General features: G+C 34.9%; 1 protein-coding gene across 3 annotated transcripts in view; it reads left to right on the top strand.

The window, feature by feature from the left end:
- Positions 1–24,735, top strand: part of ROCK1 (Rho associated coiled-coil containing protein kinase 1) — a 148,404-nt gene that overhangs the window by 85,779 nt on the left and 37,890 nt on the right. For 2 of the 3 annotated variants that reach the window (XM_059409314.1, XM_059409311.1), the window contains exons 12-18: positions 1,527–1,615; positions 3,832–3,880; positions 9,107–9,242; positions 10,989–11,080; positions 11,183–11,429; positions 21,165–21,271; positions 22,687–22,837. In XM_059409314.1, coding sequence (XP_059265297.1) covers positions 1,527–1,615; positions 3,832–3,880; positions 9,107–9,242; positions 10,989–11,080; positions 11,183–11,429; positions 21,165–21,271; positions 22,687–22,837 — 871 coding nt within the window. The remainder of the gene's footprint in view (positions 1–1,526; positions 1,616–3,831; positions 3,881–9,106; positions 9,243–10,988; positions 11,081–11,182; positions 11,430–21,164; positions 21,272–22,686; positions 22,838–24,735) is intronic. The other variant, XM_059409313.1, reaches the window with a different exon arrangement.

The raw sequence follows: 24,735 nt of genomic DNA, 5'->3' as shown, positions 1-24,735 counted from the left end.
TTCCTTCCCACCACTTTAGATTATATTTTCAGTCCTTTTTGCAGGCTCTCTTCCTTCCTCCTCTTCCACCTCCCCGCTCCTCCGCGCCGCCTTTAGTTGTTAAATGTTTCTCAAGGTGATTCTGATCTTTGCTTTCTGATCATTTTCTATAAGTAATCTTGTGTATGTACAGCTTGCTCTTCTAAACTCCAGACCTGTATCTCTCCTCTCTCTCTTTGACTGGATTTCTCTTTTTGTGCTTCTTTCAGGTACCTCAGTCTAGGCCAGAGCTAAATTCAATAGTTCTCTCTCTAACCCTTCCTCAGCAGTTCTTACTGTGTTGCCTATCTTTTGTATGGTACTCTGTTCCTCTTCTCTTCTTTCTTTTTCCTTCCTTCCTTCCTGGCTGCCTTTCTTTCACCTTTCTTTCTTATGTTGACACTTTTTAGAAAATAATCCTACTTTGATCTTTAAAAATTTTTTATTATTGAAGTATAGTTGACATACAGTGATACAGTAGTTCCAGGTATACAACATAGTGACTTGACAATTCTATACATTACACAATGCTCACTGTAACTAAGTGTAGTTGCCAACTGTCACCATACATTTTTATTATAATGTAACTGACTATATTCCGTATGCTGCAGTTATTCATCTCTTTTCTTATTTCTAATCAGTTGTTAGGTTATAAATTCTACCTTCTGACTAACACAGTTATTCATTTCCTCCTCTTCTTTCCTGTAGCCTCTGCCTCATGTCAATCGTATATACTCTTGCCTGAACCATCTCAAAATCCTGTTAACTGGTTACTTTGATTAGAATTTGTCTGCCCTCTACTCTCTTCACCTTATTGTTACTGAAGTGATGGTTCTAAAATGCCAGTACTATGTTGTTTGCCATTTTAAAATTCTTAAAGGTTAAAGTCCCTAACTACTGTTTTTGCCTACAATAATCATAGTCTCGCTCACCTTTTCAGATTTTATGAGACTCATTCTCTGTATTATGTTCTGTGCTCTGCATATACTTTATTTCTTTCTGTATACAAAATATATCATATTTTCTTCTTCTATACTTTTAGACTCATTCATTCTGTCTAAAATGCCTTTTTTTCTACTGCCTTCTCCACTTAGTAAATATCTTTATCTTATAGGTCTGATCTCAAACATTACATTTTCCTGGCAGAATTAGATGTGACCCCTTCCCTCCTTCAGAACATCTTATATATAACCCTGTCATCACCACATTATATTGTAATATTTGTTTGTGTCTTTGGATTATTGTAGGTTCTTTTCACCCTCCTATTCCTTTATGCCCCTCTGTTTAATTCTTAGCCTCTTGAGCACAGGGACCAAATCTTAATTTTTTATATTACTAATGCCTACCACAGTGCCTGACATATTTCTAGGTGTTGAAAAAATGCTTATTAAGTTAATAGCAATTTCAGATAGAAAGGAAAAAGGAATGGTATCATATTTGTTATTTTTAAGTTCTCTATGAATATTCTTAGTAGGATGAGTTTTGTTTTATTTTGTTTTTAATTAAAGCAGGAAAATTTGCAAAAAACAATTTATAAGCTGGAAGAACAGCTGCATAATGAAATGCAATTAAAAGATGAAATGGAGCAGAAGTGCAGGTGAGAAAGTACTTTTTATATTTTCAATACTAAAAATTGTATAGCACATACTTATTTTAAAACTTGCCCTCTATAAAACACTTGAAAAGTAATTGGAAATGAAGTGGAGGTTTAAAAGTTGCTGGTTATATTCATTCAATGAAGAATGTCTTGGCTAGAATTGGAAAGTAATATTTAAGTTGGCATTAGTTACAGATATATTGTCCTCATAATATTTAAAGTGCATTTGTTCCTGGCAGTTTTGATTAAAAAACTATAATGCTGATTCACTTAGTGCCTGACTTGTTACTTTTTTCTGCCATTTTAATTATCTGACTGAAAGGGCAAATTAGTTGACATTAAATAAGGTGCTTCCTAAAATATAAATGTTATTAAATGTAAGATTCATTAAATCTAATAAGAATCTGTATATTTATGAAATATATAATCAAAACTATTTGAAATAACCTAGCAAAATGTTGATTAACTACAAACAATAACTTTATATATTTTTTGTGGATGGTATTGAACAAATGAAATACAGCAGTAACATAGAGATTAATAAGTATTCAACAAATGGAATTGGGGAACTTGCAATTTTGTGATTGAGCCAAAGAGGAAACAAGTAATATTCTCATTGCAAACTGTTCCGGATAGATTAAAAACATAAGTGTATAATACAAACTTTTTTCAGAAAAAAACACAATATAAGTAAATAATTAACTGATCCCAGGATTTGGAAAAAATTCCCAATTATGAAATATGGAAATAAGGGAAGGAAATGGAAATAAATATGACAAGAAGTTTCTTTACCCAAAATTAAACTAGTGATTGTGGTAGTGTAGGGTATCAATTTGAGGAAGAAGTAGGAATGGTCAGAGTGGCCTGCAATGATAGGAAAATGTTAGGGGAAAGGGGGAAGCCTGAGATGGGGGTAGGAAGGTTGACAGAATCTAGGTCTTAGAGGACTTTGTTTTTGACAAGCTAAGGAACTTGGAATATATCCTGAAGATGATGGAAAAATATTGAAAGTCATTCAACTAAGTAAAAAACTGATAAAATTTTACTTTTTAAGAAGAACTCTGGTTAGTTGGCAGCACTTGACATTTATTCAACTAAATGGGAATGAGAGAGGAAGATGAGTCAAGGATGAATCTTAGGTTGTCTTAGGGATACCTAGAAAAAAACAAAATGATATGGGGTAAGGGTGTGGAGCAGAGGGAATAACATTTTGGGCATGCTGAGTGAGGTATTTGATGAAGCATCCATGTGAAACATTGTACATGCAGATTTGAAGCCAAGGATTGTGTTCAGAGCCAAAGAAAACAAATTGTGGAGATAATACACTTTCAGTTTATCTCAATTTTTTGACTGGGTTGTTCCATGGTACATTTACTCAGTTATATATGCCACGTTGCCCTTCATTATTTAATCTTGTATAAAGCTTAAGTAGCTAATTTTTATTTATTAGCAAGTACTGTGTGAGGGAGTTCAAGGATCCTTAACTTGGAATCCGTAGACCTCCCCCAGAGGGTGCATGGATAGAATTCAAGTTCTTAAACTTGGATGAGAAAAAGTGTTTTCCATAACTTATAAGGAAAATTCAGCATTTCTTTCTACTATAAACAAAAGCAGTAGTCTACATTTATTAGCAATAGTTGTGAATTTTTTATTACTAATAGATAACATAAATATTTTCATATATTATAGTTGTTATTCCTAAATATCATTTGCGCTTATCACTACTTTGAAATTACTACCACTAGATCTTGTGGTTTAATGTATTAATAAAGAAGCACACATACTACTGAAACATACATTTTATTTATTTATTTAAAGGAGAGACAGAGAGAGAGGGCGCCCATATGCTGGCGAGCATGGAGAGGGGGTGGTCTTAAACAGGGCTCGACCTCTCATGACCCTGAGATCATGACCTGAGCCAAAATTCAAAAGTTGAATGCTTAACTGACTGAGCCACCTGGTCACCCTCATGTATTTTTTTAAACTTAAGACTGAATTTTAATGTATTTTTGTTTTTTTTAAATCCTAGATTTTATTTTATATTTTAAAATACATTATTTTGAGAAAAGGCCACAGGCTTCCCTAGACTGCCAAAGGAATCCACAGCACCAAAGATGTTAAGACATCTTTGTTAAGTGGGAAAGTAATGAATGTGGTATTCCACCACTGGGCAATAAAAAACATATTTCTAATCTTTACTGCTCTTGTTTTTACAGAACTTCAAAGATAAAGCTAGACAAGATAATGAAAGAATTGGATGAAGAGGTACTTTTGTTTTCTAATCAGAAGTTTTCCTTTTTGAGAGTTTTTTCCTTTTTCAGATTGTTTTGTTTTCTAAGAAAATTGCATTTGAACTTTATACGTTGATGTATAGAAGAGAGTCAAAGAACTCTGATGAAGCATTACTTAGGAGCTGCAGCTTCAACTGATATAGATTAGATTATACTTCTGTTTCCTTTGTGTGTGTACTTTTATTTTAGAACCATGTTAAAATTTTAGTACATAAATTTCATTTCAGTGGTTCTTAACATTTGAAAAGTGAGAAAGGAGCAAGAGAATCAAATGGGATCTGGAGCTACAGCAGAAAGAGACAAATAGAAAAGAGGAAAGAGTACAATTTTTAAAAAGTCCTTTTTAAAAGGACTTTAACATAATTTTATGTGATCAAATGGGGAATGTATTGATTTTAGAATTACTCATGTTTTCCATGATCACCTAATAAGTCTTTAGTAGGGAAACATTTCATGAATCAGTTGTTTGTTTGCAAATATATAATACATTGTCTTCCTTTTGATCACCTTATAATGTCTTTTCATTATGTGTATAGAGAGTACCCTAAAAAGAAGTATACTTTTTATAGCCTTGTTGATTTCTTCCTTTTTTTTTTTTTCAGATTTAATCTTTTAATGGTTTTGTGCTGTCTTCATTTTCTCTTTTCTTAAGGAATAGTATTTGTCAGTGGCTTGTTTTTTGTTTTTTTCATTTGTAGCTTTGGATATGCATATACATTTAATACATATATATATATATATATATATATACATACATACATACACATGTAATACAAATAGGTACAATATTTCACCAACTTACATTGGTCAGTGTGTATGTAGCACAATTTATTAAGCTCTAAGTATGTAAGAAATCCATTTTGCAAATCCTCAGCTTTGGATATTTCATTTCTAAAAAACAGATAAAATTCAATCCACTAAGAAGGCATAGCATTCATAAATTTGTATCCACCAAATAACAGAGCTATAAAATATGTGAAATAAAAGCTGATAAAACTGAAAAGATAGACAAATCCACAATTATGTTGGAGACTCCAGTATCACTGTATAGACCAAAAATCCATGTACAGGAGAACTCAACCACACCATCAGCCAACAAGATCTTTTTAACAGTTCTAGAATCTTGTACCCAACAACAGCAAAATACACATTCTTTTCAAACACTCAATACATACCAACATAGACCATATCCTGAACAAACTTCGACAAATTAAAAAAATTAAAATCATAGAGTGTGTTCTCTGACCAAAATGTAATCAAACTAGAATGACTAACAGATATTGGGCAAATCTGCAAACATATGGAAACTAAACAACACAGTTCTAAATAATCCATAGATCAAAGAGTAAGTCTTAATGGGAATGGAAGAATATGTTGGAATGTTAATTATGTCCCATAAAGTTGATGTTTATTTGTTTTGTTTTGTTTTTAAGATTTGTTTGTTTATTTGAGAGAGAAAGCACAAGCAGGAGGAAGGGCTGAGGGAAAGGGAGAGAGCACCTTCAGAAGCACTGAGCCACCCAGGTGCCCCCTCATAAAGTTATATTGAAGAGTTATAGCTTATAAGAAAAAACGAAATCTTGTCATTTGCAACAAGATAGATGGTCCAAGAGGGTTTTATGCTTAGTGAAATAAGGCAGACAGAGAAAGAGACTATATAATTTCATTTATATGTAGAAACTAGAAAACAAAACAAAAAAACAGACTCTTAAATACAGAGAACAAACTGAAGGTTGTTGGGATATGGGTGATGTAGTAGGTGAAGAGGATTAAGAGGTACAAACTTCCAGTTATAAAATAAATAAGTCATGAAGATAAAATGTATGACATAGGGAATATAGCTAGGTATATTGTAATAATGTTATATGGTGACTACACGTACATTGAGAACTGTCAAATTGCTGTGTTGTACTCCTGAAACTAACACAACATTGTGTGTTAACTATACCTCAATAATAAAATAAGTTATTGTTCTTCATCTTTAAAAAAATACTTGAACAATGAAAATAAAATATCAAAAGTTGTGGGATGCAGCTGACATAGTGCCTAGGGGAGATTTATACACTAAAGGCACACATTTAAAAAGATGAAAAAAATCTCAAATCAGTCATCAGAGCTTCTACCTCAAGAATGTAGAAGTGCAAAATAAACCCAAAGCTAGACAGAAGGGGAAATAAAGATAAGAGCAGTGACCAAAGGAATTGAAAATAAAAACAGTAGGGAAAATCAATGAAAACAGAAAGCCAGCTGTTTGGAAAATTGACACACCTCTAGCAAGATTGATAGAGGAAAAAGAGGACACAAATGATCAGTATCAGGAATAAAACAGGGCAGGCATATTACTAGACTCCCTATAGATAATCAAAAGGATTATAAAGGAATGCTACAAACAATCCTAAACATATAAGTGTGAAATTTAGGTAAACTGGACTAGTTCCTCCAAAAGTACAAACTAGAGGGTATAGCTCAGTGGTAGAGCATGTGACTGCAAAAGTATAAACTACCACAGGTCACACAATGTGAAATAGAGTATTTGAATAGCCCTATATAACGATCATGAATTCATAATTTAAAAGTTTCCCAAAAGTTAGGGATTCCTGGGTGGGTCATTTGGTTAAGCATCTGACTCTTGGTTTTGGCTTACGTCATGACCATCTTATGGGTTGTGGGATTGAGCTCCCCATGAGGCTCCATATTCAGTGGAGAGTCTGCTTGAAGATGCTCTCTCCTCTGCCTCTCCCCCAACTAGGTCACATATGCATGCTCTCTCTCAAATAAGTCTTTAAAAAACATAAAAATAAAAGTTGTCCAAAAAGTAATCTCCAGGACCAGGTGGTTTTACTAGAGAGATCTACCAAATGTTTTAAGGAGAATTAGTACCAGTTCTACACTATCTCTTCCCAAATATATAAAAGAAGGGAACACTCCCCAATGAGTTTTATGAAACTAGAATTACCCAGATAACTAAATCTAATCAAGAGAGTACTACAGAGATAACCACACATTGTTATCTCTTGTTTACAGCCTACTGACTTTTTACAAAGGTTCAAAAGCAATTTTTAACAAGTGGTACAGGAGCAGTTGGATATCCATAGACCAAGATATGAACCTCAACTTAAGTCTCATATTTTATGTAAAAATTAACTCAAAATGGGTCATACATTTAAAGGTGAACATAAAACTTTTAGGAAAAAAAAGTGAAAATTCTTGGGGCTTACAGCTTGGTGAAAAGTTCTTAGACATGACACCACAAACATGATTCACATAAGAATAGTAATTCAACAAATTGGACTTCATCAGGATTTGTTCTGTGAAAGACCATGATAAGAAGATGAAGTGACAAGATATAGACTGGAAACTATGTATCTCAAAAAGGAATCTGTAGAATATTTAAAGAACTCTAAAGCTTAACAGTAAATAAACAAATATCCCATTTGAAAATTGGCAGAATACATGTATCTTTTCTCAGAGTAGATAACAAACACATGAAAAGATGTTTAACATCATTAACCATGAGGGAAATGCAAATAAAACTACCATGAGATATCATTTTATAATCATTAGAACAAGTAGAATAAAAAATAGTATCAGTACTAAAACTGGCAAGAATACAGGAAAACTGGTTCATTCATACATTATAGATGGGAATGTAAAGTTGTACAGTCAATCTGGAAAATACTTTGGCAGTTTCCTAAAATACTAAACATGCAACTACCAGGTGACCCAGCAATTGCACTTTTGGGCATTTATCCCAGAAAAGCTGAAAACAGATCCTCAAAAAACCTGTGTACTCTTGTTCATAATAGCCTTATTTGTTAATAGCCAAAAACTAGAAATAATCACAATGTCCTTACCATAGGTGAATGGTTGAACCAACTTTGATATATCTGTATCATGGTGTACTACTCAGCAACAAAAAGGCATGAACTATTGATAACATACAACCCAGATGGATCTCATGGGCATTATATTCACTGTAAAAAGCGAGTCCCAAAAAGTCCATACTGTATGATTCCGTTAATATAACATTCTCAAAAAAATGACAAAATTAATACAGAGGGAGGACCTATTATTGGTTGCCAGGGATATGGGTGGTGGGAGAAGGGTGATGTGTGCAGCTATAAGTAGTGGCTGGCTAGAAGGAGTTGGTTTTGCTGATGGAACAGTTCTCTATCTTGACTGGTGTGGTGGTTACGTGAATCTACACATGAGCTAGAATAACGTAGGACTACACACACTTTAACTGAGTATCAATTTCCTGATCTGTTACTGTACTGTTGTTACATAAAATCTATGTTAGGGGAATGAAACTAGAATTTCATGAGTTTCATGAAGTGTTCATGAAACCTCTCAGTACTATTTTTGCAACCTTCTGAAATGTATAATTATTTCAAACTTTAAAAATGAAAAAAATTAAGTTAATCTTCGAATTGGAAAGACCTTGGATGATCTCCTCAAATTTTACTAAATCTAACAGCATTTTACTTAAAATATGAGTTTTGTTTGGTGATGGGGAAGCCCAGAAAAAAACACAAGAAAGGAAGTTACCCCAGTGTGGAGTCTTAAAGATAAAAATGAAGCATCAAAAGCAAGAAATGCTGGAAATGGTAACTCAGAAACAATATGGTGGTGGTTTGGGTATTTTTTTTTTCTTTAACCCTACCCTCTCGTGTGGTTTCATTTTCTAAAATAAGTATTTCCTTCATTGTTTTTTAATATCCATTAGTATGTAGATACATAGAACATCTTAGAAAAGGTAAATTGTTGAGACAGGAAGAGGATTAAGGGAGACACACTAGCATCTGGTACCATTTGAGTTCTACACCATTTAATTACCAAATGTGTAATTATTATCTTTCATACCTAATGTCTTTAATTTAGAATTGTAAATCAACCAAAATATTGGTAATACAATGCTCTCTGGTCATCTTAAACTAATAAAGCAGCTCTCTGATAAGATTCATTTTTATATTATGGATTTAAAAATCTGAAAAATTTCCATATCTGGTTTGAAAAGGGGGTTCTATCTCTTATAAGGCTAGCTAATTCTGTTCTTAGAAAGTTGTCATTAGCGGTATTTTCCGATTTTGAAACAAAATATCCGTCTTAAGTCTTTGTGTGTTTTATTTTTAAAAAACACAGTATTCCTCTAAATAAATAGTTTAATTTGCAATGGTGACTTGTATCCTTATGTTTTCAGGGGAATCAAAGAAGAAACCTAGAATCTACAGTTTCTCAGATTGAGAAGGAGAAAATGTTGCTACAGCATAGAATTAATGAGTACCAGAGAAAAGCGGAACAGGAAAATGAGAAAAGGAGGAATGTAGAAAATGAAGGTAAATTGTTACTACTTTTGAAAAGCCCTGGAATTTCTAACACTGTTCTTGAAGTCTTTGTCATGAGGTTGTCTTAAATTTAGGGCCTATGATATATTTTTGAAGCCACAATCCTAAGACACCTGATGAACTAATTACCCATGTCCCAAGATAAATGTATAACATATCAAAGTCAGTAATAATGTTTTAGCTAAAAGAGTGATTTTCATCCTTGTGTGCATATTGGAATCTCTTGGGAAGCTTTAAAGACTACTGATGCCTGGGGCGCCTGGGTGGCTCAGTGGGTTAAGCCGCTGCCTTCGGCTCAGGTCATGATCTCAGGGTCCTGGGATCGAGTCCCGCATCGGGCTCTCTGCTCAGCAGGAAGCCTGCTTCCCTCTCTCTCTGCCTGCCTCTCCATCTACTTGTGATTTCTCTCTGTCAAATAAATAAATAAAATCTTTAAAAAAAAAAAAAAAAAAAAGACTACTGATGCCTAAGCTCCGGAAATTCTAATTTAGTTGATCTAGATATGTGGCCTGGGCCTTGGTTTCTTGTATAAGCTCTCCAGGTACTTCTATCTAACAAGCAGCCATTTGAGAACCATTAACTAAGATTTCATGTGTTTTCATATTAGTATTAGAAAAACATTTAAAATAGCTTTTGCTTCTACACCCTTTGATCCAGTGATTTCATTTCTAGTTTATTTTATGTATGCATTTGTGCACACATATGCTGACATATAAACAAGATATTTATAGCATTATGTCTAAGATGTATCTTTAATCGAAAAAAATAGTAAAGATTGTTTAAAACATGAGTGCTTATTTAGAGGGTTGCCTGGGTGGCATAGTGGTTTAAGCCTCTGCCTTCGGCTCAGGTCATGATCTCCGGGTCCTGGGATCCAGCCCCGCATTGGGCCCTCTGCTCAGCAGGGAGCCTGCTTCCCCTCTCTTTCTCTGCCTACTTGTGACCTCTCTCTTTCTGTCAAATAAATAAATAAAATCTTTTTTTTAAAAAAAGCTTATTTAGATATGCTTGAATGGATGTATAGAAATGCATGCGAAAACATATTAATGTTTGTGTTTTTATGTTTTAGGCTATAGACACTGTCTTAGAAAGAGTATGTAAGAATTAAGTAATAATTGTGTAGGAGGACAGGTAGAGGGACTGAGACCATGGAGGGGGGAAGGCTTATTCTACACCCCAGACCGTTTGGTACCTTTTGAATTTTGACCCATTTTTCAGATATTGAACTATTCAAAGATTTGTGCTATTCAAAAATAAATAATAGAGCTAGGTTTATAACATTTCACTAAGAGATTGACTTTATTAAGGTATTAAAAAAATTTGAAGTATTACAACAATGGAAACAAATCTGCTACATTCTCTATTGTTGAATTTAAGTATAAATACTTCCATGATGAAAGTTGGCTTTGGGAGTGAACCTATTGTAACTGACTGTGGCCTAAGACTCAGTTTCTTTTTTTTTTTTTTTTTTAAAGATTTTATTTATTTGTTTGACCGACAGAGATCACAAGTAGACAGAGAGGCAGGCAGAGAGAGAGGAGGAAACAGCTCCCTGCTGAGCAGAGAGCCGGATGTGGGGCTTGATCCCAGGACCCTGAGATCATGACCTGAGCTGAAGGCAGAGGCTTTAACCCACTGAGCCACCCAGGCGCCCCCTCAGTTTCATTTTTCTAAAGGATTTATATGTTTCCTCTATGACAACTTTCTAATTTCTAAATTTTTTCCTTCATTTTCTAGTTTCTACATTAAAGGATCAGTTGGAAGACTTAAAGAAAGTCAGTCAAAATTCACAGCTTGCTAATGAGAAGCTGGCACAATTACAAAAGCAGGTGAGCTTTTGGAATAAGATTTTTTTAAATTATGATTAATTAAAATAAGTTGGTATTTTGGTCAAAAACCTATTCTCTTGCTCTTTTTTTTCCCCCCAATAGCTAGAAGAAGCCAATGACTTACTTAGAACAGAATCAGACACAGCTGTCAGATTAAGGAAGAGTCACACAGAGATGAGTAAGTCAGTTAGTCAGCTAGAGTCCCTAAACAGAGAATTGCAGGAGAGAAATAGAATTTTAGAGAATTCCAAGACACAGACGGACAAGGACTATTACCAGCTGCAAGCTGTATTAGAAGCTGAACGAAGAGACAGAGGTCATGATTCTGAGATGATTGGAGACCTTCAAGGTAATTTTTTTTCTTATTATGGTAAAATATACATAACATAAAATTTACTGTTTTAACCATTTTTAAGTGTACAGTTCAGTGGCATAAAGTCCAGTCACATTTTTGTGCAACCATCACTACTCTACATCTCCAGAACCTTTTTATCATCCCAAACTAAAATTCTATGCCAATTAAATCATAACTTCCCATTCTCCCTCCTTCCAGCCCCTGGTAACCACCATTCTACTCTATTAATTTGACTGTCTCATAAAAGGGGAGTCATACAATATTTATCCTTTTGTATCTGTGTTTTTCATCTTAGTGTAATATTCTTAAGATTTATCTGTGTTATGACATGTATCAGAATTTTCTTCTTTTTTAGATATGGAGAAAAAGGATCCCTCCTGTGCCTCTCCCACCTTTGGTGGGAATGCACATTGGTGCAGCCACTGTGGAAAACTGTGGAGGTTTCTCAATAATTAAAAATAGAATTACTAGGGGCACCTGGGTGGCTCAGTCAGTTAAGCATCCAGCTCTTGATTTGACTTAGGTCACGATCTCAGGGTCCTGGGGATTGAGCCAGGGTCAGGCTCCGCACTCAGTGGAGAGTCTGCTGGGGATATTTTCTCTCTGGCTCCCTCTACCCCTCCACCTCCTGTGCTTACTCTCTTTTTCTAAAATAAACAAGTCTTTTTAAAAAAGAAAAAATACAGAATTATTACATGACCCAGTAATTCCACTACTGGTTATTTACCCATAGAATACAAAAACACTAATTTGAAAAAGATACATGTGCCCCTATGTTTATTGCCACATTTACAGTAGCCAAGATATGGAAGTAACCTAAGTGTCCCTCCATAGATGAATGGATATAGAACATGTGGTGTGTGTGTGTATGTATATATATGTATATATATGCACAATGGAATAATTACTCAGCCATAAAAAAAAAAGGAGGGTATAATGCTGATTGAAGTAAGTCAGAGAAAGACAAATACCATTTGATTTCACTCATAAGTGAATTTTTTTTTTTAAAGATTTTAATTTATTTATTTGACAGACAGAAATCACAAGTGGGCAGAGAGGCAGGCAGAGAGAGAGAGGTGAAAGCAGGCTCCCTGCTGAGCAGAAAGCCCAATGCGGGGCTCGATCCTAGGACCCTGGGATCATGGCCTGAGCCGCAGGCAGAGGTTTTAACCCACTGAGCCATCAGGCGCCCCTCATAAGTGGAATTTAAGAAACAAAAGAACAAACAAAAAAGACAAAAAATAGGCACTTAGATACGGAGAACAAACTGGTGGTTGCTAGAGGGATGTGAGTGATATAGGTGGTGAAGGGGATTAAGAGCACACTTAACCAATGAGCACTGAGTAATGTATTGAATTGTAGAATCATTGTATTGTATACCAGGAACTACTATAATACTGTAATTATACTTCAGTTTAAAAAATTCAAATTTAAAAGAGAATTTTTCTTCCATTTTAAGGATGAATAATATTCCACTTTGTGAATGCCACATTTTATCAACAGAAGATAGTTTTTAAATGTTTATTTTTTAATTGTGGCTAAAGCATTTACCATATTAATCATTTTTAAGTATAAAGTAACATAGTTTTGATCATATTATTCTCTAAGAAAATGATCTTGGGCACCTGGGTGGCTCAGCTGGTTAAGCATCTGACTCGATTTTGGCACACGTCATGATCTCAGGGACATGAGATCCATCCCTGTGTTGGGCTCTGCGCTGGGCCTAGAGCCTGCCTGAGATTCACATGCACTCTCTCTCCAAAAAAAAAAAAAGCGATCTTGAAGTGGTTTCTCTCTCTTTCAGGATAATGCTTACTTTTCTGTCATACTATAATTTGTTCACCGTGACAGGCACCCCTGTGAGGTCAGTAATGTGGTATTTCCAATTTTATAGCTGGATTACCACGAACTTAATTTTAAAATGTACCTAATTTACAAAAGCCTTACTCAAAGTGGGACTAATCCAGAGAGAAGATTATCACTATTAAAACCTGGGAATTCCTTGTGCATTGTTGGCAGAAATAGAAACTCAATTACAGAAACAATCCCACTAAAAATAAAGGATTAGGTTCTTGGGAAGTTTACGACTACAAATATCAGCAGTCTTTATGAATCTAAAAGGAAAAAGATTGAATGTAACTAATAGTAAAGGAACAGTTTTGGTAATGGTAATATAATGAATTCATTTTCAAAAAGATCCCTGCCTCTCCCAACTTCTCACATATTTTTCTATTCCTATTAGCAACAGCATCCATACTACCTAATCAAAACAGATATGCAGGGAAGTTGCCAGATGGCTCAGGGGAAATTTGGGGGAGGGGTAGTCCTTTTAACCTTAGTCACAGGATGGGAATGTAGTTCAGGGTCTCTTGGGGCTTGATATTAGCTATAATTCTGTGGAGAGAGGTTAGGGTCAGTTTTTGTGACTATGGAAACGGAAATTAGGATCTCCCTTTGGTTTTTAGCAGAGTGTTGTGCAATCTTATTTCTCAGGGACTAGGCTTAAAATAGATCTGAATATAAAACTGAGAAAGTAACCTTATATATGTATTTTAAAAACTTCATACTTCACTTTCCTAAATTGCTTTTCTAGGCTTTTCTTTTTAAGATTGATTAATTTGAGAAAGAGGGTGCAGGGACAGGGAGGGGGCATCAGTGGGAGAGAGTTTCCCAAACAGACTCATACAGACTCCACACTGACTACGAAGCTTGAGGCAGGGCTGGATCCTGAGACCCTAAGATCACAACCCCAGTGGAAACCAAGAATCGGACTTTCAACTGACTGCACCACCCAGGTGGCCCTCCCAGCTTTTTTATATACAACTTACTACCTGTGTAAAAGTCACTTCACCTGCCTTCTGTATCTACAAACCAGAGAAATTAGAATAGGTGACTCAGATATCATTCCAGTTTTTAAATTCTTTAAGTCTGTGATCTTTTGGGTATGATTGAACTTTGAAGTGCCTTTGCTTTCAAGGAAGACCATGATCCATACGTTTATCAACAGTGGTTTTAACTGAATCTAATTTTTAATTTTTAGATGTTGGTGAAGTTAAGGAAAGTTTATAACATGCTTTATTGTTGATGTTTATCCTATTTCAGTGCTCCCTAAACTTCAGTTTAGTTTTTAATTTAAATGTGACTCAGAGCTCATATGCATTTAAAAGTGCACACAATTTACATGAGATTCAACATATATACAAAGATATATCATGGTAAAAAAAAGAACTTAGTTTCTATATTAATTCTTTATAGTTCCTAAGGAATTTCAGGTCCCTCAGGTATAAATTTCTCATAGCTTTTGTTTTGTTTTGTTTTTTTAATTTCTCATAGTTTGATGTTGGGCTTCTGACAAGGTCATGATTATTTCTTAGTTGAATGTCTTCCATGTATACATAGTAGGCAGAAGCTTCAATGTATGTATGGGAAATGACTCCTAAAACACAATTGGTTAATAACTGTTTTAGGTTCTGTAGGCCACATATGTATCTCTGTTATATATTCTTTTTTACCTTTTACAACCCTTTAAAAATGAAAAAGCATTCTTAGCTTCATGTCTATAGAAAAACAGCTTGAGGGCCTGAAGTTTGCCAACACCTGGACTCATATTTCAGAAAGGCTGCTGTAGCAGACAAACACTGGATTCCAAAAGTTTAGGATTTCAAGGCTTAAACAAAGCAAGTGGACAAAGATTGAAATGTCATGAAGGAATCAAAATTTTAAATGAAATTATAAGCTCTTCATCTAGTAGTTAAGTTATTGATTCTTAGATTGAAATGCAAAAAAAATGAATTTTTTAAATTAACCATTTGAAAAAGATTTTTAAAAAACTATTGTTTAGTCAGCTTCTTAACTTTGTAATTTGGAATATTTCAGACATATACCATAGTAGAATATTATAATGACTCAGTGTACTCAACATCCAGCTTCAGTAATCATCTAGCAGCCGGTCTTGTTTTTTTTATACCCAAAACCTCTGACACTAAATTATTTTGAAGCAAATCTCAGACCTTACTTTGTTTAGTTTATAAATATTTCAGTATGTCTTAAAGATTCTTAAAGAAAAAAATAACCACAATATCGTGAAACCTGGAAAAAAGGTGACAATATTGTAACATACCTGGTCGTCAGTGCTCACATTCCTCCGGCAGTCCCATAATCTGTTGCTGTTCTTGTATTTATTTTGTTTGAATTTGGATCCTATCAAGGTCTACACATTGCATTTCATTAATGTGTTCCTTAGGCTTCTTTTATCTATAGATTCCCCCTCCCTTTTTTATTCTTTTTAGTTTGTTGTTGCTGTTATGTGAAGAAATTAAGTTAAAATTTATTTTATTGAACATCTCCTTCTGAATTTTGCTGATTCTGTCTACTGCTGTCAGTTAACATGTTGCTCTGTCTCTTCTGGTACTCTAAGCTAGAACTTCTGGAGACTTGATCTATTTTAGGTAGGGCTTTGGCAAGAATACTTGTAAGCAATATTATTTAAGCACCAGGAGGCAGATAAAATCTGGCTGTATTATTTTGTGATATTAGTAGCCATTAATGATTGTTGCCTAGATCCTGTGTCTATTTAAGAGTTTTCAGCTGTGATGACCAAATTTTATCATTCCTCATTCATTTGTTACCTGGAATACTGCTAAAAAGATAAGCATTTCTCATCATTCATGTAGTACATAGAGGTACAGCTTATAAAAGAAAGATGAAATACATGATTCATTCCTTTTAATAAAGGATTCTCTATCCTCCAAAGATGCCCAGTGACATTTTTTAATATATTTATGAACTCCTGGATTTTAATATATTTGAAATGTGTTAGTCCATTGAAGTATTTTTATTGATGCTCACTTGAGACTAGTGATTGCTTGTTTTTGAGCTTTTTATGAATAGAATCATACAGTAAACACTCTTTTGTGTCTGGTTTCTTTGATTACTCCTATGTTTATGAGATTTGTCTGTATTGTTGTATAGGCAATGGTTTGTTCTTCTTGCTGTGTGGTATTCCATTTATTAGGTATGACCACTGCAGTTTATCATTTATTCTATGGTAAAAAACATGTATACTGCAGTTATTTCCATTTGGGGGCTATTATGAATAGCACTTATAGGAATTTTCTTGTACATGTTTTTTGGTTATCATACCTGTGCGTTTTGTTGGTATACAATTAGGAGTGGCAGAGTCATAGAATGTGTTTAGTTTTAGTAAAAATATCCCAAGTATAGACCTGCTGTGTTTATTGCTCTTTGCTTTATAACACTTTGATATAACTGCCTTTTTTAATAAATTGAGCAATTTACAGCAACCCTGCATTGAGGAAGTCTTTTAGCACTATTTTCCAACATCATTTGTTCATGTCTGTGGGTCACATTTTGGTAATTCTTTAAATATTTCCAACTTTTTCATTATAATTACATATATTAAAATGAACTCTGATCAGTGATCTTTGGTGTTACTATTGTGATTGTTTTGGGGTGCCATGAACCACATCCATAAAAGATCACAGATTTAATTGATAAATGTTGTGTGTGTGCTGACTGCTCTACCTGCCAGCCTTTCTCCTGCCTCTCTCTCTCTCTCTCTTCTTGGGCCTTTGTTCATTGAGGCACAACAATACTGAAATGAGGCCAGTTCACAGTTACCAACAATAACTGCTTAAGTATTCAAGGGAAGGAAAGAGTTGCGTGTCTATTTAACTCAAGAACTAGAAATGATTAAGCTCAGTGAGGAAGGCATGTTGAAAGCCACAATAGGCTGAAAGCTAGGCCTTTGTGTCAAATAGTAAGCCAGGTTGTGAATGCAAAGGAAAAGTTCTTGAAGGAAATTAAAAGTGCTACTTCAGTGAACACATGAATGATAAGAAAGCAAAACAGTCTTAGTGCTGATAGAAGGTTTGAGTTGTCTGGATAGAAGATCAAAGGAACCACAACATTCCCTTAAGCCAAAGCTCAATTCAGAGCCAGGCCTAACTTTCTCTCCAAATCTTTGAGGGCTGAGAGAGGTGAGGAAACTGCAGGAGAAAAGTTTGAACCTGGCAGAGGTTTCCTTAAACATCAAAGTGCAAAGTGAAACAAACCACAAGTGGTTCAGAAGATCTAGCTAAGATCATTACTGAAGGTGGCTACACTGAACAACAGATTTTCAATGTAGATGAAATCGCCTTCTTCTATCGGAAGAAGATGCCGTCTTGGCCTTTCACAATTATAGGGGAGAAGTCAGTGCCTGGCTTCAAAGCTTCAGAGGACAGCCTAGCTCTCCTCGTAGGGACTAATGCAGCTGGTAACTTTAAGTTGAAGCCATTCTGAAGTTGAGCATTCTGAAAATCCTAGGGCCCGGAAAAATTATGCTAAATCTACTCTGCCTGTGCTCTAGAAATGGAACAACAAAGCCTAGATGACACCACGTTTGTTTACAAGTGATTGACTGAATATTTTAATCCCACTGCTGAAACCACTGCTCAGAAAAAAGATTTCTTTCAAAATATTACTGTTCATTGCCAATACACCTGGTCACCCAAGAGCTCTGATGGAGATGTACAAAGAGATCAATGTGGCTTTCATGCCTGTTAACTTAACATTCCTTCTGTAGCTCGTGGATGAAAGGGTAATTTTGTCTTTCAAGTCTTGTGATTTAAGAACTATGTTTCATAAAGCCACAGCTGCCATAGAGAGAATTGTTCTGATGGATCAGAGGAAAGTTGATTGGAAACTTCTAGAAGTGATTCACCATTCTAGATGGCATTAGGAACATTCATGATTCATGGTAAGAAGTCAAAATATTAACATTACCAGAATTTCAGAAATTGATTCCAACACTCACGGGTGACTTTGAGGGGTTCTAGACTTCAGTGGAGGAAGTCACTGCAGATGTGGTAGAAACAGCAAGAGAAGCAGCATTAGAAGTGGAGCCTGAATGTGTGCAAACTCATGATCAAATTTGAATGGGTGAAGAGTTGCTTCTAATGGATGAGCAAAGAGTGGTTTCTTGAGAGGGGATCTACGCGTGGTGAAAATGCTGTGAAGATTGTTGAGATGACGATAATGGGTTTAGAATCTTTCCTAAACAAAAGCAGTGGTTGGCTTTGAGAGGATTGACTCCAGTTTGGAAAGAAGTTCTATGGGTAAAATGCTGTCCAACAGCATTCATGCTACAGAGAAGTCTTGTGAAAGGAAGAGTCAATCGATATGGCAAACTTCATGGTTGTCTTATTTTAAGAAATTGTCTCAGGCACCCCAAACCTTAGTAACCACCACCATGATCAGCAGCCAAAACATGGAGGCAAAACCCTCCCCCAGCAAAAAGATTGACTCCTGGAAGCTCAGATAATGGTCAGTATTTTTTAGCAAAAAGTATTTTTAAATTAAGGTATGTACATTTTTAAGGCAAAATGCTATTGTGCAATTAATAGGCTCTAGAGTGTTGTGTAAGTGTAACTTTTATATGTACCAGGAAACCAAAAAATTAATTCAGTTGAATTAATATCGAGATATTCACTTTATTGCTGTGGTCTGAAACTCAACCCACAGTATTTCTGAGTATGCCTGTATATATCAAAGTAGCTACCCCAGTTTACATTCACCAGGGGTGTATGACAGTTCCAGTTGCTCCACTTCCTCATTAAGGACAATATTCATTCCCCACTGAATATGTCAGCATTGATGTTTTAGCCATTCTAATGGGGTGTGATGGTATTTCCTTATGGGTTAATTTGCATTTTCCTGGTGTCTAAAATTGAGCAGCTCTACATGTTTATTGATAGTTTGTGATGTGCTGTTCATGTCTTTTGCCTCTTTTTTTTAATTGGATTGTTTGCTATTATTGTTTTTTATGAGCACTAGGTATTAGTCCTCTATCAAATACATGTATCATAGTTGTTTTCTCCCTCTCTTTGTTTTGCCTTTTCACTTTTAAATGCTGTCTGCTTACGAACAGGAGGTCTTACTTTTTGTTCTTTTCAATGTAGTCCAGTTTGTACTTTTACCTTTATTGTGACCTGTTAAATTGTCTGATTAAATCGTGAAGGTACTCCCTCTTCTCTTCTGAAGCTTAAATGTTTCAGTCAGTTTGTGTTATGATACCTGAAATTTTGGTTCTTCCTCCTTTCACAATATTTTTATAACTTTTATATATGAAGCCTTTTTGTTTTTATGGATTACACAAGTTATATTTTCTTGGCATGTTTTTAAAAATAGAATAAATGAAAAAACTTTTATTTAATATGTCTTTCATAAGCTTATTAGGATTCTATATAGGATTCTTCATCTGTATTTTCCTTTTTCTTCTTAGGAGTTGGTTTATATTAATCTTATTCTACATGAAAAATTCTGTTTAACCTGAAATTACCATCTTTGTACAGATACTTAAAGCCTATTATTTATTTTAAATACTGAAGGAAGCATTTTTTTGCTAGTACTTCAACATTTAAACATACTGCCACCCTAGCTTTTTCTCTGTCCATACAAACACATAAATAATTTTTATTTTTTGCTCAGTCATTTGAAAGAAACTGGTGGGTGTTTCTTTCTTGTACATGAACATAATGCCAGTATTATCTGTAAATTTGTGTTTAAATAAATTTGTTTCATTGCTCTCTCAATCCTAGAACTAGCCCAGCAAAGCATTCAGGTGCCAAAGATGTGATAGTCATTTGTTCATTAAAGAACTAGTTCAGAAACACTAAAATATAGAGACAGGTAGAATACATTGAAATCTTGGCAGGTCCAGCAAGTTAAACACTGAACTTAGAGCAGTATAGGATTTTTCCTGGCTTTTTTGGGGTGCTTTATCCATTTCCTGTTGAATCCTAGGTTGCTTTGAATCACAGAATAAGAAAATAGGTTCTTATATTCATTAATACTAGATTCTGTGTTAAATCTAGTTAAACTTGTGCATTTATTAAATACTTATGCATTAAAAACATGTAAGGCCTCAAGCATGTTCTAATGAAGAGAGTTACTGAATATTTAAGTTGCCATCATTGCATGGCATGAGCCCCAGGTGGTAGGTTAAAACCAAGTGTCATTTAGAGCACTTGAATTCCTTAAATCTCAGTTTCCTATAAAAAACAGAGTATGGCTTCACTGAGCTTAAAAGTAATTAAGACTTTTCAGAATGTCTGGCACATAAAGACTACTGAATACTTGCCTTAATTAACTAAAGGGTCTTACTCTTAATATGATGGAAAAGAACACTTAATAAGGACTCCTGTCTGATTTCTGGACCAAGCTCAGGCTCCATCTCTTTGATCATTTGTGAAATGAGGAATATATACTGGATGATTTTCAATGAGCCTTAACATTTTTATTACTGCACATTGTAGTTATTGTATATATTCCCAAGAAAACATCAAATAAATTAATTATAAATAAAAATATATTTTGATAATAAAAATTTAATAGTAATTTATAATTTAATAAATTCTACCTAATCAGGAAATTTTAAAACTTTGTCCTTTTTTAAAAGATTTTCTTTATTATTTTAGAGAGAGAGCATGCGTGAGCTCTAGGGGAAGGTCGGGGGGATCTCAAGCAGGCTCCATGCCGAGTGTGGAGCCCATGTTTGGGCTTGACCCTGAGATCATGACCTGAGCCAAAGCCAAGAGTCCAGTGCTTAACAACTGAGTCATCCAAGTGCCCCTAAAACTTTTTTGTCTTAATGGTCATTCTGAAAAAGAAAAACAGACTCTTTTTTTTTGATGACTTTGTGACTTGAACTTTCTTCTCACTTAATAGCTCGAATTACATCTTTACAAGAGGAGGTGAAGCATCTCAAACATAATCTTGAAAGAGTGGAAGGAGAAAGAAAAGAAGCTCAAGACATGCTTAATCACTCAGAAAAGGTAAATGATTTAACATGTGCCAATTATGAGATACTGTGTACTGACTATCAGGTATTTTTATAAAATAGATTTCATTTTTTTTTCATTCTTAATTCCTAATATTTATAAACTTTCTAAAACTTTTTATAGTTGATGGTGGTTTTATGGGGGTGTATGTGTGTTTAGTGCTTTTTATTGTGCTATTTTTGTTTGTTTTTAACCTTGAAGAGTACTAGATATTTGATATTATCTGATCATCACAAATTAATTTGGTTCGGAAATATCTTTTCTTTTCTTTTTTTTTTAAATTTATTATTTTTTTTAATTTGACAGAGATCACAAGTAGGAAGAGAGGCAGGCAGAGAGAGAGAAAGGGAAGCAGGCTCCCTGCTGAGCAGAGAGCCTGATGCAGGGCTTGATCCCAGGACCCTGGGATCATGACCTGAGCCTAAGGCAGAGGCTTTAACCCACTGAGCCACCCAGGTGCCCCTGGAAATATCTTTTCATGTAGAAATTTTCCTCCCATGTTTTTGTACTTGGGTAAGATGAAGGTGCTGAACCTTACTAGCCTTATGAAAAAAGAAAACAAAGGATAGCTGTATGGTAGACCACGTGTACTTTTTCCATTCTAATGGTAAAAGTTAGCAAAGTAGTAAAGAGCATATATGTTTGCCCTTTATCTATAGTTTTCTCACTAATCAGAAATATCATTGGTCCTCTGTCCTTACCTTGCTAAGAAAAGGATTAAATAGATAATATGCAGATCTGGCTCTCACATTTTTCAATTCCTCCCTGAAATATAGGTTTACTAGATCCTCAGATAAATGATCAGAAAATGCACCACTTATTTTGTCCTTTGGACATGTTTTGTGATAATCAGAGTAGTACCACTAAGCCTGATGTAAATGCGGATGTAGGATGAAAGATGGAAGATTAGAAGATGCACCCAAACAAATGGAATACTTTTTGACCTGTCCTTTTGTCAAGGCAATGTAAATCTAGGTGTAGATTTAATTTAATCTTAATTTAATGTAAATTAGTGTAGATTTTAATCTGAATTTAAATTTTTTTAAAGTAGCAGCACATATTTTTTTTAGTGAACCAAAGAATTGTCCTGTTTATTTCTGATCCTAACATTGAGCCCTCTTGAATATAACCACCACCACAACTCTTCCAGGAGTGGTGGGGGTGATATTTTGCTTTTACTTATATGTGCTTATCTTGTTTTTTAAAGTAAGACATTAGAAATAATATGAAATATACAAGAAAGTATGAAAAATAAAATTATGTACTAAATAAAAATATTTAAGTAAATATGATATCACATTTCAGGCCCATGTGATTCATATATTATCTCTTACAGAATACTAAATAATGTAATATTTAATAATATGTCTTTTGCATAGTGTATTACATAACTCATTTTCATTTTACAGGAAAAAAATAATTTAGAGATAGATTTAAACTATAAGCTTAAATCATTACAACAACGTTTAGAACAAGAGGTAAATGAACATAAAGTAACTAAAGCTCGTTTAACTGACAAACATCAATCTATTGAAGAGGCAAAGTCTGTTGCAATGTGTGGTAAGTGTCAGTTTTAATATTTTCTACATGATTAATTTTTTTAGTAATGCCTACCAAAAGAATGCATTTAGGATTTCATTTTATAATAGTATAAACACTTAGAAATTATAAATTGTGATCTAGTAAAAAGATACTTCTCTTTTTTTCTCTTTTGATCCCTTATTTTTTCCTTTTAAAAGATTATTTATTTATTTATTTTAGTTGCAGGGGTTGTAGAGGTAGAGAGTGTCTGTAACAGACATCCTGCTGAGTATGGGGCCTTATTTCACACTCCTGAGATCATGCTGAAATCAAGACCTGGGACACCCAGCCTGAGCCACCCAGGCGCTGCAATACCTTCCATTTTATTAAATTTCTCGTTCTATTTCCCCTCATTCTGTTACCCTCCATTTCCTATAAATGTTATTGGAATCTCTCTTAGGTCCTAGTATATTTTAGCCCTTTCCTTCATTTCCTTCCTGATCCATTCTGGAACTCATTATCTTTTTGTTCCTTTGCTTTCTTGCTTTGTACCCTCAACTTTCTAATTTCTTTGTATTTCCACTGTACTCTGGGTATGCCTCTAAACACAACCTTAGAGCAGAACAACGAACAAACTTTCTTCACTTCAAGTAATTCTTTAGATGGGGCTTAGCCCAATGCATTATCTTCAACTTCATTTGAGCTGTCAGTTTTTAGTACATCATTCATTGTCCTTCTCTCAGACTTTTATTTCTGTTCTCAGATGTATATGCCATTTCTTTATCACTCCACTTTTAGTTGAACTTTTATCTCAAAAAGAAATAGTGAAAGCATAGGTTGAACTCCCAAAGTCCTGTTCTCTTACTTAATTAGCCTGTCTACTTCTTTACTCATCTTCCTTGTCTTTCATCTTAGAAGATACTGATCCTCCTCTTGTTCTGGCTAATCCATGCTAGCTGTACTCAGAGTTAGTCTCTTCCTATCTCATCTTCTGTCTTTCCTCTTCTTTATCCTTAACCCTTTTCCTCTACTGAATCCTTTCTTGTTTGTTTTTTAAGATCTTATTCATTTATTTGAGATAGAGCAAAAGCGCATGAGCAGTGGGGAGGGGCAGAGAGAGAGAGAAGCAGGCTCTCCACTGAGCAGGGAGCCTGCCATGGGGCTGGATCTGAGGGCCCTGGGATCATGACCTGAGCCAAAGGCAGACTACTTAACCAACTGAGCCATGCAGATGCCCCTGAAGCCTTTCTTATGAACATGTGCAAGTCCCTTCCATTTAAAAAAGATAAATAGGGTGGGCACCTGGGGGCTCAGTTGGTTAAATGCCTGCCTTAGGTTCAGGTAGGGATTGAGCCCTACATCAGGCTCCCTGCGCAGCTGGTAGTTTGCTGCTTCTTTCCTTCTGCCCCTCTCCCACTTGAGTGCTCTCTCTCTCTCTCCTCTATCATATAAAGAACATCTTAAAAAAAAAGATAAAGTAAAACTCCTGTAATAATACATGATCCTTACTAACTGCCATTGTTTTATTCCCTCCCTTTAGAGCCAGACTTTTAGAAAGAGGCATTTTCCTTTTTTTCACCTTGCACTTCTTCATAACCAGCTACAATCTGCAAGTGTCACTTGACACTTTAAATTCAGTTTTTTCAAGGGATGCCTGGGTAGGTCATTCAGTTAAATGTCTGACTCTTGATTTTGGCTCAGGTCATGATCCTCAGGGTCACAAGATTGAGCCCCAATGGCCCCATGTCGGCTCTGCATTCAGTGAGAATATGCTTGAGATTCTGTCCCTCTGCTTCCCCCCCACTTGCATACTCTCTCTCAAAATAAATAAAATCTTTTAAAAATATATTAAATTCAGTTCATTCAAGGGAAAAACATAAGATTTTATCTGTCGAACCTACTCTTATCTCTTATTCTCATGATGCTAGTTGATGGCT

The sequence above is a fragment of the Mustela nigripes genome, chromosome 8 (genome assembly GCF_022355385.1).
Source record: "Mustela nigripes isolate SB6536 chromosome 8, MUSNIG.SB6536, whole genome shotgun sequence".
Taxonomy (NCBI): Eukaryota; Metazoa; Chordata; class Mammalia; order Carnivora; family Mustelidae; genus Mustela; species Mustela nigripes.
Note: the sequence above shows the minus strand (reverse complement) of the source record. Positions and strands in the feature narration are given on the sequence as shown.